Genomic DNA, 14,571 nt, shown 5'->3' with positions numbered 1-14,571 from the left:
TTACTACAACATCCACCATTTTCCTATCCCTGTAGAAATTTTCTTCTTCCATAGAGAGACCCATGACATCAACAATGAGCTTCTCATCAATCTCCACTGTTCGACCTTCAGTTTTAACTTTTCCATCCCTGAAGCCCTTAGCAAAATTCTTTGTCAAATTTGCATGAGTGTCATGTAATCTTTCAATTAAAGGATTAAGCCCTCCTCTGTCCAAAATGTGCCAATTTTTTTTTTCCTTAAGCTCCTCACAGTTTAAGGGTTCAACCCTCTTCCTCTCTCCATTTATGGAGTCGATAATGGTTGAGCTGAATAGGGTCCACTAGTTGCAAAACACTCTATAATGAACCCAAAAAGCATGTGAAACAAGCACAAATAACACCAAAGTGGCACAATTATAAATTTGAATGTGAGCCATCAAAATAGGATCTTTTGTGATCATTTGAAATTTGCCTCCCCTGGGATAAATCATATAGCATTAAGGCCTTTATATCATCCAAAAGAGTATCATCAAGTCCCCATACCTTATCATCATTACTCCTAACTCCAAGATTAGCAAAGTAATCAGCCAACCCATTAGCTTCCTGATAGGCATGAGAAATGCTATATTTTTGGAAGCTTTTTAATAAATCCCTTGCTTTCTCAATACAACATTTAATATTCCAAGAGGGTTTAAACTTACCCAAAAGACATTGGATGATATCATTAGAGTCCCCTTCTAACCATACTACGTTAGCATTAATTTTTTTAGCCAAGAGATCCCCATGGTAGGTGGCACTTTCCTCGACAAGGTGTTTAGTCTGGCTTCCCAAGGGGAGTGTTACTACTGCCAACAACCCACCATTTTAATACATTTAAATACATTAGCTACTTTTAATTATATTTTCAAAAAATGATTGTTTTCTTTTGTTTATATTTTCAAAAAGTGTAGTAAATATTTTATACTTATATCTTACTTTATATAAGTTTTGGCATCTTTATAATTAAAAATTCAATTCAACTCTAAATAAATATACATATAGTTTTCATCTGGATACTATTGCATTCATTAAATTCTAAAAATATAGTGAATTTTGTAAAATATTGGGGAAACCATATATATAAGTTTAATTAATAAAATTGGGAAATAAAGTAAAAAAAAGTGTCTAAAAATAAAGCAATTATCTTAACCATAATTTTTTAAATAGTTATTTAAGTCACATGTTCAAAAATATAAATATAATAAATCAAAAAAGTAAAATAGTAAGTGTTATAAAACTAGCATTAAGAGGGTGTCTCAATCATCAAGGTTAGCCTTCTCCTCATTAGGAAAGTTTTTCTATTTTTACCCCTATTCTCATACATTCCACCATTGTTTCATCATTATTGCACTATCACACATACTTTCGTAAATTTGTTCCTTTCCTTGAAATTACCATTTTAATCCCAATGTTTATTTTTGTGCCACTCTAGATTGACTATGACCATAAAATTTAAACAATTAAATTCAAATCCAAACTTTCTTACCCCTTTTTATTACTTTTTATGAACCAACTTAATACAAATTAGTGTGGCATATATCTATATCATAGTATTTAAATTTATTCAATGTGCAATTAGTTCACATACAACATTAAGGAGGAAATAATTACAGCACACTTCAATTTCTAAATAGACAAAAAATTATATCCACAATATTTGGATATAGGCCATCTCTATGCTAGTGACTGTTGTCTTTGATATATTTAATAAGCATTAATCTAGCTTTCCAAAGGGGTTTTCCCTAGGAGAACACATTCTTCTATTGAGTTAGAAAACTTCTAAAGGTGTCCTTAGACGCCAACTTGACACGTTTACCTTTAGGAAAGGTGAATACGAGTAGGTTTATTGAACCACATTATGTTACATCATTTTTATGCAACAAAATTTAATTCTATGTCTGAAATTGAGTTTGCGCTAGTCAAGATCGACCATGTGATATTTGAAATTGAATCAAAGCAAATTTCCTACTCTATCATTCATAACTTTATCTTTTTCTATGGTTTGTAATTCACATTCATCTTGTTTTCACCAACCCTACTCTCTCCCTATATACTTATCTATCTCTTTTCTCTTTCTCTCTTTCTCTCTCTATCTTGATCTCTCCCTTTATCTCTTCCTCTCTTTCTATCTATCTATTTATCTTTATCTTCTTCTCCCCCTCTATCTTTGTCTCTATTTCTATCTACTCTAAACTAACCACACCATTGGCAGGAACTTGATGCATTACGTCTCTTGTTTTTGTTGTTTTCTCTTTTGTTTTATTTTATCATTTCATTTATGTGTTTACTCTTTTCTCATCCTTTCTTTTTGAGTGTTGTTTGTTCTCTTTTTATTGAACTCCTTGACACTCTTGAATTTATTTTATTTTTTATCTCGTCTTTCTTTCTTCCTTGATCTTTGTGCCTACTCCCTTCTTCTTTTTATAAATCCTAGTCCGCTTCTTGGTAATTTTTAATCCTTGCATGCTTTCTAACTATTATCATTCTGATGATAGATCACAGAGACATTGATACAAAAAATTCACACAAAATCTAATCAGAAACCAGCTGATCACTAAATACGAATTGTTTTTATTTAAAAAAAAATAAAATTGAATAATCAAATGCAATTTGTAATATTTATTAAAAACAGGGCTTCTACAACACAAATTTAATTAAAACTATCCCAAAGAATAATGTACCAAAACTTGGAAACTGAAAAGCCAGAGCTCTCGATGCGTGGAACTCGCGTAATCTTCCATTGCACTGTACAAATCAAACAGAAACCCTGTAAAACCCTGAAATTTTGGTAAAGTGTCAGTGAAGATGTTGCTAACCAAGACCTGGGCAACCCTGGTTCGAAACTCGCCCTGTCGACATTTGTATGCCTTGTGCTGATTCTAAAATGGGACGTTGGCATGCAGCTTTAATAGCGACTTTTGAGGGCTGAAAAAGTTTAGAAATTTGTAATGTTTTAATTTTGGCTATTATACATCATTTTAAGGACGTGGATAAGAAAGTGGATAAGATTGGTGATGCCACTGTATAAAACGGCGTACTAAATTAACACAACACCAAGGACACGCTGTCCTGCTCCTGTAAAGTAAATTTAGTATATTATATTTTTATCATGGAATCTTTTAATGTTTAAGTGCCAATTTGACGTGTGCTCTGAGTGGCCCCGACAACCCAAAGGAAGATTCCATATCTGTCACATTCTATGAAATTTAGTAAATTTAGTACATAGATTTTTTAATCCTCGAAATAATATTGGCAGTCAATCAATCAGTCTATCTCTTCGTAAAACAATCTGCTCCTCATTATTATTATTATTAATATGGTATTCGATAACAATTAGTTGTATCTGTACGATAAACTAAAAGGGACAGCTTAAAAGGGTTCACTACCGTTCAACGGCTGCAGTTATCCTGGTTTTAAAATCGTGTGTTATTGACATTTTCGAAAAATTACAATCGTCGTTTTGACGATCAATATGTGTAATGCACTCATAACTGTATGTTATGTGACTTTCTGTGATACATTAATACATTTTTTAAACCAAAATAGCCGCAGCCACTATTCCACAAGGTTGAATTACCATAAATTTATCTACTTTAAATTATGAACTATAGTTTTAATAATAACAAATATACTTGTCTTGATCTTCCAAATTCCACGCCATTTTATGAAGCAGAGTATTTAGCACTAGCTATAATAAAATGCCATTAACACAGTGAAGTTGTTAGTTCCACTTTTCCACAGTCAATTCCTCATTCTCTACAACATTCTTCAAACGCACTTTACTATCTTCTTGTTAAATGTATGTGTTCCCATTCGGAATTTGCATGTGTATACACCTCACTCTATATGCGTTCTATTTTGAATGCAGTCACTTTTTTGAATAGGAATCTAATGTTTTGTAGTACATTAGTTTTAGCTTGGAATATTGTTGCATTTCATGTGAAATGTTTGTTACACTATCTTGGGTGATTTATTATCAAGAAGATTGAAATTTCCCTAGTTCACATTTCAAAAGGAATAGTATAATTTTTTTATTGAAATTTTAAGTTTTTATTATTATATATTTATAAAAGATGATTTTTCAATATCTATAATGTTATTCCTTAATGCTAGTAATTTTCAAGGGTTCAGTTTGGCCAGTGACTGCTTTTGGTTAGGTTTGGGCTTTGTGGGTTTTTGTGGTCCGAAAACTCTGATGCAAGTTATGGGAGCCTAGGAAAACCCTTCTTGTAAGGTGAGGGTTCCTATTAAAACCTTGTTCTTTAGTCTATTGTTTGTTGGTTGTTGTTTGATTGGTTGTGGCTTCTCTGTTTCTTTGTTTATGCTTTGTGCACCCTTTGTGTTTTGGGATCTAGATGCCCATAAGTCCAAAAAGTTTCAGTAGTCTAGTCCATCATTCAATAGTAACTCTTTGATTGTAAGGGTTTTGGGGCCCATACAAAAGCTCTTTTTATCCTAATCAAAAACATCTATAATGTTATTCATGTTTGTTGTAAATAATCAAGAATTATGAAAATCATATCAAAATTAAAAAATATTATTTTTATATTAAAAAATATCAAAATGGGTCAAATGGTTGCCAATAGAAGTAAGTAGAAATTTGAGGACAATTAAACTAGGCAATTGCATAGAGTTGTTTTGCATAAATCTTATGTGGGTATGCTTTTTCTCATTTTATTCTTATTTTTATTTTATGTAATCACTTAAAATTCATATGATAACCCTTGTTTAAAGAATATTTTCTTTTGCATAAGATTGTAGAAAATTTAATTATAATAATTTTACCTTGTTTCTCAACAATCAAATCCCATGCATAAATACAACATTGGAAATTTAGAATAAATCCTCACATTTTATGGTCACATGTATCAAAATAGGGCACTCTATTTCAAACTAATTTTTTGTTTAGTTCATTCATAATCTTTTTCTTTTAATTTTGTAACTCCCACTTAGACTATCTTACACATTATATGATCCATTACAATCTTACAATATTATAAGTGCACACATCTTAGATGATAGGTGGTTTTGCAACAATCTATGTTGCGCATATTATATTAGTAAAGGATTTCCCACCAAGTTAGATGCTTATTTCCCATAAGAGTACATAAAAATACAAATTAAATAATAAATATAAATATTAAGAATTGGATGTGATTAACTCTTAATCCTAATAGTAAATATTATATGAAACAAAGAAGCCCAACCTAACTCCTATTCAAGCAATGTGGGTGGAATCTAGAACTATAAGCATCAAAAATTTAGAATTAGCTTGAGTGCATTTGTAATGAAATCAAGTAATTATAAATGTTGAAACATAATACTTTCAATGCTCATCCCACTTTTATACAAAAATTCTATACTTCCTACCCAAAAATCTAAAAGATTCATATTACACATTGATATTCCATTAAATTTCTTAAAAATAAATATGTATTGGAATTATTTATTATTATTCACACCTAAATTTTAATGTGACCAAATTAACTTTGTTTATCAATAGATATAAAATAATTTGATGCTTTGAATGATCATTACAAAAGAAAAGAAGCCCAACTCTAATTCCCTTCTATAGAGAGATAGAGAGATTTTTCGTGTAGGTTTCCAAACGTTTGAGAGGCACAAATTGGGAGATGTCTATGCAACATACAGAATGTAGCTTTGACGGAGACTATTAATTAATAAAGAATAGAAATTCATTGTATTCTAATTTTTAGTTAATTAATATATACGATCAAAGATACATCTTATATATTATAAAAACAAAAAACAAAAATCTAAGTGAGTTTGAGAGTCAAAAGTAAACTTGACTTGAGCTTTAGATTCACGAGTCAACTTGACCTGAACTTCACGAGGGAGCTTCACTTGAGCTTGAAAGTTACAAGCCAACTCGGGCGCATTCATGCTCCACTCAAGTCATTGTCAGCGAGTAAAATGAAGTGACCTTAGTGCATTTATTTACATCATTTTCGCTGTTTTCTTAATGGCTCGGATAACGTTCACACTTGAATTGTGTTAATCTTATGACTTAATCATGCCCTCACTTGCACGAGTTTTGCTCTTTACTGGTTGCACGCCTTTCAATGTGGACTCTGTGACTTATTTAGCTTTTCATGTTGCCCGTGGCGTTGAGTCTTCAAAATGTGGAATGGAATCTTACAAGAAAATGCATATAATGAGCTCAAGAAGAAGAAGAAGTAGCAGCAGAGATCACACATAGGAGTGAGTGAAGATGAGGCGAATAACAATGAGCAGCAACACATGGGCTCTCTGTATGCGAAGCTTCACTACTACCCATCTAAGAGCTTGGAGTAGTGCTACTGTTTTTCAGAACAGATTTAAACATACATTTCCAAAGGGAAACAATGATAAAGTTACTCACAGCTTAGAAGCAAGGGAAAATCTGCAACTGGGTATTTGCTATTTTATTGTCATATAGATACAATGGATTTTCTTATTTTGTAATGTTGTTTATTTTCTTTCCAAGTCCACTTATTTGATTTTCTCTGCACCCTTTCAGAAGATGTCAATCTGGTGGAGAACTCTAATAATGAGTTTAAGAGGGCATCAAAAGGTGGGACCATGAGACAAACCCAAAGGTTTTCAACTGTAAGCATCGATCCCCAGACAGAAGAAGTGATGTCAGTATTTTTCTCTTGCTGCAGTCCTTATACTGTAGAATCAGGCCTTTCTTACTGATTATTGGAGTCATTGGTTTAAACCAATTTTTTGAATTTTAAAATGTGGTGATTATTTGTCATTTTGATGTGTACTGGCAAATAGTATTTCTTAAAACGAATAGGTTTTAGATTTGAACTTTTAATACTTTTTAATTTGTAAAAGAAACAAGTCGTTTGATCACTATCATCATTACAGTCAGTAATATACAATTTCTTGTAGAAATGATCTCTCGTAAATAATTGACAAGGTAACTACAACATAGCTGCAGTTTACGTGGGTGATTCAATTGTGGCTCTTCTATATCATTGTTTGTTTTTGTTATACTGTCATCTGGTGAAATCAACTTTATCAAACAGTTTTGATAATAAAGATTCCCTTAATCTAAATCTTTTGTTGGGTATTTGTGATTCAGGCTGCTATTATGAGTGTGAAACCTCCAGACCCTCCAGGCCCAAATACAGGTGATGGCCCACATCATGATTAGTAACCAGATTGTGATATGTAAGAGGAGAATAAAGAAAATATGAAAAGTATAGTAAATTTATGCATAGATTAGGGCTAGTGAAAATGTTGTGTTTTGAAGTGCCCTGGTGTTGGGACACAGAAATAAAAGTAGTACTAGTGGTTTGCTTTATTGGTATGAGAGGTTTCTACTGTATCAGACCAAGAGACTAAGATAGTAGTATGATAATATGACTACAATATGTTTTGAAGTCTAATATAATGAATTGTCATACATTAAAAGCTGAAGGCTTGCGAAAAAGGATCCCATTCTTTAAGGAAGTGGATAAGCCTACGATAAAATGAAGTGCGAGTACTCTAGCAGAATTATATCATTTAATTTAATAATAAAATGTCAAAAAATATTTACATTAAAACTTTAAAAAAAGCTAAAGTACAATGATTTATCATCAAAATATATAAATAATGTGAGATTATTTAATAACTGGGGGATTAATGTTTTAACTTTTATATGATGGAAATACATGCAAATCTTTCTACTGTATCATGGGTATGAATGAGAGATTTATTTAAAAATAGAATTTATAAAGGGGTTATTTTGATATCTTTTAATTCCTTTAAGTATATAAATGTGCTATTAGATGGTCAATATACATATATAAATAGTTTTCTAAGTAAAGGAATACATAGTTACATTTTGCTTTTATGAATTCAATTCATGTAGTGCAAGTGGTCAATATGAGTATTTATATATGTTCTTATCAACCATTGCATATCAATAACATATATTTAATAATTAAAGATTTGACATATTAATTAAAAAGAAGTGACTTTTATTACATTATAGTTTATCAACATGAATAATTATACAAAACAAGACATGAATTGTTATCAAAAGTATAATCCATAAAATTTTAGTTTATTTTATTTTCTATTAAACAATATATTTATGATATAATCTAGCCTGAGCCTGATCACCACAATTCTTTTTAAAAAGATGAGGTCTTTTGGTTAGTGATAAAAAGGGATAATCTTTCTTCCTACATTGAGGGAATGAAAGGCTTTGACCCCTCTCTCTCTAATTATTTGTTGGCATGAAGGTAGGGTTTGTATTATGGGGTGCCTCTCACTATTTCTATGGAGCTCATTATAGTTGCTATTGGGATTTCAGTTGAAGGTGTACATTATTTAAAAAACCCAAAGGAAATTACAAAAGGGTTTTAAGAGATTCCTAGGGTTGGTGAGAGAACCTCTCAACTGTAGAATGGATTATTGCTTTTGATGGTAGGTAGAAAATATTTTGGACTCACAACTATTTCCTATGCTAAATCACTTTGGGCATTGGGTTGAAATGAAATTTTCTTTTTGGATTTTCTCATCCTTGTCTCAATTTGTTGTTGCAGCTAAGCCAATGGATGTGCTTCCCCTTCACCATGGGTTAATTCTCAAACTTTACAATTTTCATTTGTCTATGTCCCCTGCTAGCAGCTCGCAAGTGAACCCTATTGGCCGTCATTTGAACCCTACCCTGGTTGTGGAATTGTTGAATGTCCTAGAGACTAATTGTAAAGGTTCTTCCAACTCTACTATGGATACTCCCCATTCCAAACCATTGGCTACCTATGTCAATCCTCAATGCACTGCTAAACTAAAAAATATTTAGTTTCATGTTCAACCCAAAAAGAAAATAGTGTGTTTGGTCCTAAGAACTAGGAGGTCATCTAGGCGATGACTCCTCTTCTTCATGGACTACTGGCTTAGAATGGACCCTGTATGACTCCCTCCCTAATGCATCCACACCTACCACTAATCCTTCTTCAATAACCCTGCATCCCCCCCCCCCCCCCCCCCCCCCTTCTCCTATTTTGTCCCCAAGTGATTTGGATTTGGGAGAGGTAGCAAACAAAATTAATGAATTATGTATCGCTTGTAACAAGCATGATTAAATAACTAGATGGCTCTTAGCCTAACTTCACACTACAATAAGGAAAACTAATAGATTGGAGCCTTTGGCTAAGGTGAAGGTGAAGGATGGTGATTGGTCTTCAAAGGCTAAAGATGATAGAGTTTGGACTTCTACTAATGATCTGGCAGAGAGACCCATGAGATGGGATAATCTAGATGTAAAGGTTAAGGCCCTAAGGTAACCTTGGAGGAATAAAGAAATGAAATCATGAGGGTGACCTCTACTATCTAAGGTAATCAAGAGAAAATAAGAATAAATTTTGATGAGATTGTGGCTTTTAGCATGGAAATCGTGAGCAAAAAGTTGACTTCTATGTAGGTCCTCCAAGAGGAGCATGAATAAAGACATGCCAGTAGGATGACATCCACGAAGGTCGCTACTATTTTTACTGCTTTTCAGTCATCTTTTAATACTCTTCAGGTTAATTGTGAACCCCTTAATATTATTCATACTAAGGATAAAATTAAAAGTCTCTATTTCTAGAGAAACTAGAGAAGCTACTTTGGGATTTATAGTCTATTAAAACCCCTAGTCTCTAGACCATTTTTTCATTTCTCCCAAACATTTAACAAAACAAAATGATGCTTGCCAATTTATTGGAAATCTTGATTTAATTAGATTCATGAACTCATTTTGCATGCCACCAACAATAAAAACTAAGATAAACCTACAACCAAAACAAATAGTTAGATATATAAATAGGAACTAGGGGGGTGAAAAGTTAATTAAGACATGACTTAAGGGGAAATTAACTAATTAGGACATGTGGCTTAAGGGGATGGGCCTGATTGGGATATGTGGCTTAAGGAAATTGAAAACTAAATAGGTCATGTGGATTAAAGGGGATCATGTGAACTAATTAGGACATGGCTTTAAAAGGGGATGGGCCTAATTGGGACATGTAGCTTAAGGAGATGAAACTAAATAGGATATGTGGCTGAAAAGGGGATCATTTGAACTAATTAGGATGTATGGCTTAATGGGATGGGCCTAATTGGGACATGTGGCTTAAGTAGATCAAACTGAAGAGGACATGGCTTAACGAGACATAAAATTAGCATCTAGATTGAAGTACAAAATGGTTGAACATTTTAAATGACCTGTAAAAATATGTATTAAAAGCAATTTATAAATTTATCATTGAAAAACATATAATTTAAAAAACTTATACATACCTCTGTATTAAATACTTATTCCTTTACATACCATTGAGTAAGCTCTTAAGGACCTAGATAAATCAAACAATAATATTTAAACTATCTAGATCAAATGGTAATGAAAACAATTATAGAGAGAATTTGAAAATTGTGTGTGTGTGTGTGTGTGTGTGTACCTATATAAATACTTATTTCATTGTACATCTGCATCCTCTCTTTTTTCCAAAGAATCTATAATTGTCTTATGATCTTCCATAGAAATTATCCACAACTCTTTATTAGTAGGTCTGCCACGATATCTCACTAGTTGTATATTTGTTCCAACAATAAAATGTGAGTAGTGTATAATCTTCCTATGTGTTTCATAATCTTCAAAAGTAGGAAAACCATTCTTCCTTATCAAATATTTATTTATCCAAGTTCCAACAACTACCACTGAACCAGTCAAATAATGAAAGTCATCATCATCTTCTCGAGGATTAACTAATTTGTGTTTAGTATCAACACATCGAGCCAAACAATATTTTGTTTCCTCTTCATTGTCCTCAGGTGCAACAAAAGCATACACATGTCCTACAAAATAAATTAATTTTATCAAAATTTCTAATAAAATTTCACCAAATTTTTCGACATTATATAAAAAAAAATTTAAATTAATTATTAAACATGAACTAGAACAATATAAATTTGAAAAAAAATAATTAAATAATTACCCTTTTGTACAAGGTCTGAAACACAATCATAGTCATTTGATGTTGCAAACAGTTGACCATTATCTTCAATTGTGTCAATTTGATCTTGTCCTTGAGAAGGGCTCAACAATTTTTGATTCCACTCCTCAATCTATTCAGTATTCTCACATACATCGGAATCACCTGGAATACAAAACTGACAAAAACATTCAAGTTCTCTTGTTCATATAGTCCATGTGCTTGCATTTGAACTCTTAAATGAATGTCATTTTGTCGATCCACTAATTATCTCACAATCAAGTATGGGCACGATGTTCTCTTCTTCAACTAACCAAAAGAATCGCTGAATTGTAGAGTTCACACCTAATCCAGTAGATAATGTTGTATTGCACCAATCCACAATTGCAATTTCATCTTTAAATTTTACATTATCTTCAAATTTTAATTTCTCTCTAGCAAGAATTATTTTAACACATGCACCAGCTCCATCATGTTCTCCTTTACCATGTCCAACTTAAAAAAAATTCTATATATATTGGATATTGTACTCCTTGTGAGTCTCGCTTAACCAATAAAACATTCAAGAATTCTTGAATGGTCATGTACAACTATCTAACCATATAAGATGTTATGTCATCTAGATTCCCCTTTCTCTTAAATTTTTATAAAAATGTTGAAACAATATTTAACAAATTCTAATGAGTGCATCTAATTATCACTCACATAAAAATGGTACTCCCTTAAAAAATTTCTATCATCCTTTGTGCTATCATCTGCATGTCTATAAACAATACGAACAAAAATAGCAGCTTGAGCGGAATTATAATACTGAGATTGAATTTCCTCTTATGCGTTAAGAGTATAGTTTTTTGCAAAGTTCACCACTGATAGTATACTTCCAACTGGAAATGAATTTCTACATGTCTGAAATTGATCATCAAGCCATCTAGCATGTTGAGAGTGTGTCACATATTTTGGTACAATCTTACTCTTAAATTTTGACATTAATGCATGTACACTAACCTTTTCTATGATTAAATTGACATGCTTTCCTATTTTCCCATCCTTTAAGGGATACACAACATTCTTAAATATTCTAACATCCACTAGTTGTTGTACAAAATTATTTTCACTACTCTCATGCATACATTGTCTAGAGATACATGAACACAAATAAAATAATTGCCCATGAATTCTTTCAAAAAGAAAACTTGCTACAAATTCCTTGATTGTTTTTGTTGGATGTTACTGAGAGTTTGCTAGAATGATGTGTTGTCATTGATGTCAACATATTCTTCTATGTATTCCAGTGTTGTAGTTTGATTAAATGAGTTGGTTTGGTCAGTGTGTTGCAATTGAGATGATGTGGTTTAATGATTTTTTAGATAAGCATATCTAATTGATTCAACATAATTTTCAGGGGTCCGCGTGATGTTCTGATTGAGTTATGAGATCCAGTATTGAGATTGATATTCAGTTGTTCGTACTATTCAGTATTTTGGTTTGTGCTTCGAATTGGTCCAAATTTGCTATATCTTTAGTTACGGATGTATTGGATGTGTTCTCGACTTTGATGTGTGTCCTTAGTTGATTGGTTCACAATTTGGATGTCCACAAGTGAATCTTTCATGCTAACAATCAGATATGATGTTGTTCTTGAGCTCTAGTGGTGAGATGGTGATGATTCTGGTAATCTGAGTTGTTGTGGTTGTTGTGGTACAATTCACATTGCTTGTGAATATTTCTAGATCATTTTAAATTCATATTGGTGCTTTGTATTGATCGTTGTGCATGTTATTGAATATTTTCTTGGTCTGATGATGTTCTTCATGTTATGTGATACTCTTGGTGGTTGTAGCGTGTTGTAGATGATTGAGGTGTAATTGTTGGAGGTCTTGTGTGTTTGCAGTGTTGATTTGGATCTAGAATATGTCTTAGGTAACTTTTTTTGGTCTATAAATGGTGTTCAAGCGTGTGAGATTATTATTTTGTAATTTATATTGAGGGTTTAGTCGAGCTTGAGATATAGGTCGATGTCTTGTATAAATAAATGTTGTAATCATGTAAGATCAAGATTCTATGATCCTTGAGTGATTGTATGATCGATTTGTATGTGTAAACAAATGATTTCATCTTCCTTTAGTGTGAAGGAGAGAAGAGAAGTGTTGCAAAGTAGACTGTATGCTCAACCAGAACTGTATCTAGGCATATAGAGATGCTATTTTTACAGTTCATGTAATCTTAATTTTTGTCTAAATGCTTTTGTAAGTTAGTGAGACTTCTTGTACGGAGGAGAGTCTTCCCTTAAGGTTCTAGCCTTTTTGGGTTTCTTGGTTGAGCAATGAGCTCTAGGTAGTGTGCCTGAATGCATGTGCATTCCCCATTATCATATTTCATTTACTCCTAATAGGTTATTATCTCATTGTGGGTAGGTTCCGCCTGTGGTTTTTCCCTTAATCGAGTTTTCCACGTCAAAAATCTTGGTGTTATGTGTGATATTGATTTGGTGTTGTGTCATGTTTTAATTGTTAATTATCAAATCTGATTTGTGGTTTAAGTTGCAGAAAGTTTTTGTGCAAACTAATTCACCCCCTCTCTCAGTTTGCTGCCTATTGCCAACAATTGTTATTAGAGGTAGATGCTCTAGAAGAAGCTTGATCCTCTGGAACAAATTATACTCTCTTGAAAATTTGGTTGCAATGTCATTTAAGATGCATACGAGAAGAGTACTCGAAGATCACTAAGAATATATATAATTTTCTACAGAATGGTCCTACTACCCTAGACAAAGTTAAGGAAGAAGAATACAACATCAAAGCGAAGGAAGCATTGCTAAGTGCCTTGTCAAATTCTAAGATGATGAATGTTACGGACTTAGAGACTGCGCATGAGATCTAGATAAAACTGGAAAATTTGCATGAAGGCGATAGTCATGCAAAGATTTCTAAGCTACATAGCCTAAAGGGTAAATATGAGAACCAAAAGATGAGTCAAGATGAGAATATCACCTCTTTTATGCAGAAAGTAAATGAGCTTATGTGTGGAATAAAATGTATCGGTGGAGTGCTAGAAGAGTCTGAGATTACCTATAAACATAAAGCCACTGCTATTGATGAGATCCAAACTATGACAAATGTGACAAGAGACATGCTAATTGGTAGACTTGCTACTATTGAGTTGAGTGAGTTTGGAGACTCCTTTCCTAAGACTTAATCTGCATTCAAAGCTATTGTTTCTAGGAAGCAGAGATATGATCTGGGAGAAAGTTCTACAAAGGTATCTAGATATGAGAAAGAGATGAAAGAGATGGAAGATGAAGAAAGAGAGATTAAGGAGATTGAAGCACTTATTTCCAGGAAATATTTCCTAAAGGTGCTAGTAAATATTTCCTTCAAACTACTCTAGAATTGCTATGTCTTTAGTTGTGGATGTATTGGATGTGTTCTAGATATTGATGTTTGTCCTTAGTTTTATTGGTTCATGATTTGTATGTCCACAAGCGAATCTTTCATTTTGGCATTCAGTTATGATGTTGTTCTTGAGCTCTGACAGTGATGTGGTGATGATTTTGGTAATTCGAGTTGTTGTGCTTGTTG

General features: G+C 32.6%; 1 protein-coding gene across 2 annotated transcripts; it reads left to right on the top strand.

Annotated features, from left to right (window-relative positions):
• Positions 1-6,086: 6,086 nt before the first annotated feature.
• LOC131029294 (uncharacterized) lies at positions 6,087-7,448 on the top strand. 2 transcript variants are annotated; one of them, XM_057959728.2, is made up of 3 exons: positions 6,087-6,430; positions 6,538-6,658; positions 7,111-7,448. In XM_057959728.2, the coding sequence occupies exons 1-3, from the start codon at positions 6,250-6,252 to the stop codon at positions 7,121-7,123; spliced, it is 315 nt and encodes a 104-aa protein (XP_057815711.2). In that variant the 5' UTR covers positions 6,087-6,249; the 3' UTR covers positions 7,124-7,448. The 2 variants fall into 2 exon arrangements, with proteins under 2 accessions (XP_057815711.2, XP_057815710.2); XM_057959727.2 differs by having other exon boundaries at positions 6,096-6,430; positions 6,538-6,626.
• Positions 7,449-14,571: the final 7,123 nt, after the last annotated feature.

This window comes from Cryptomeria japonica, chromosome 10 (assembly GCF_030272615.1).
Source record: "Cryptomeria japonica chromosome 10, Sugi_1.0, whole genome shotgun sequence".
In the NCBI taxonomy this organism is placed as follows: domain Eukaryota; kingdom Viridiplantae; phylum Streptophyta; class Pinopsida; order Cupressales; family Cupressaceae; genus Cryptomeria; species Cryptomeria japonica.
This window is presented reverse-complemented; position numbering and strand designations above follow the sequence as displayed.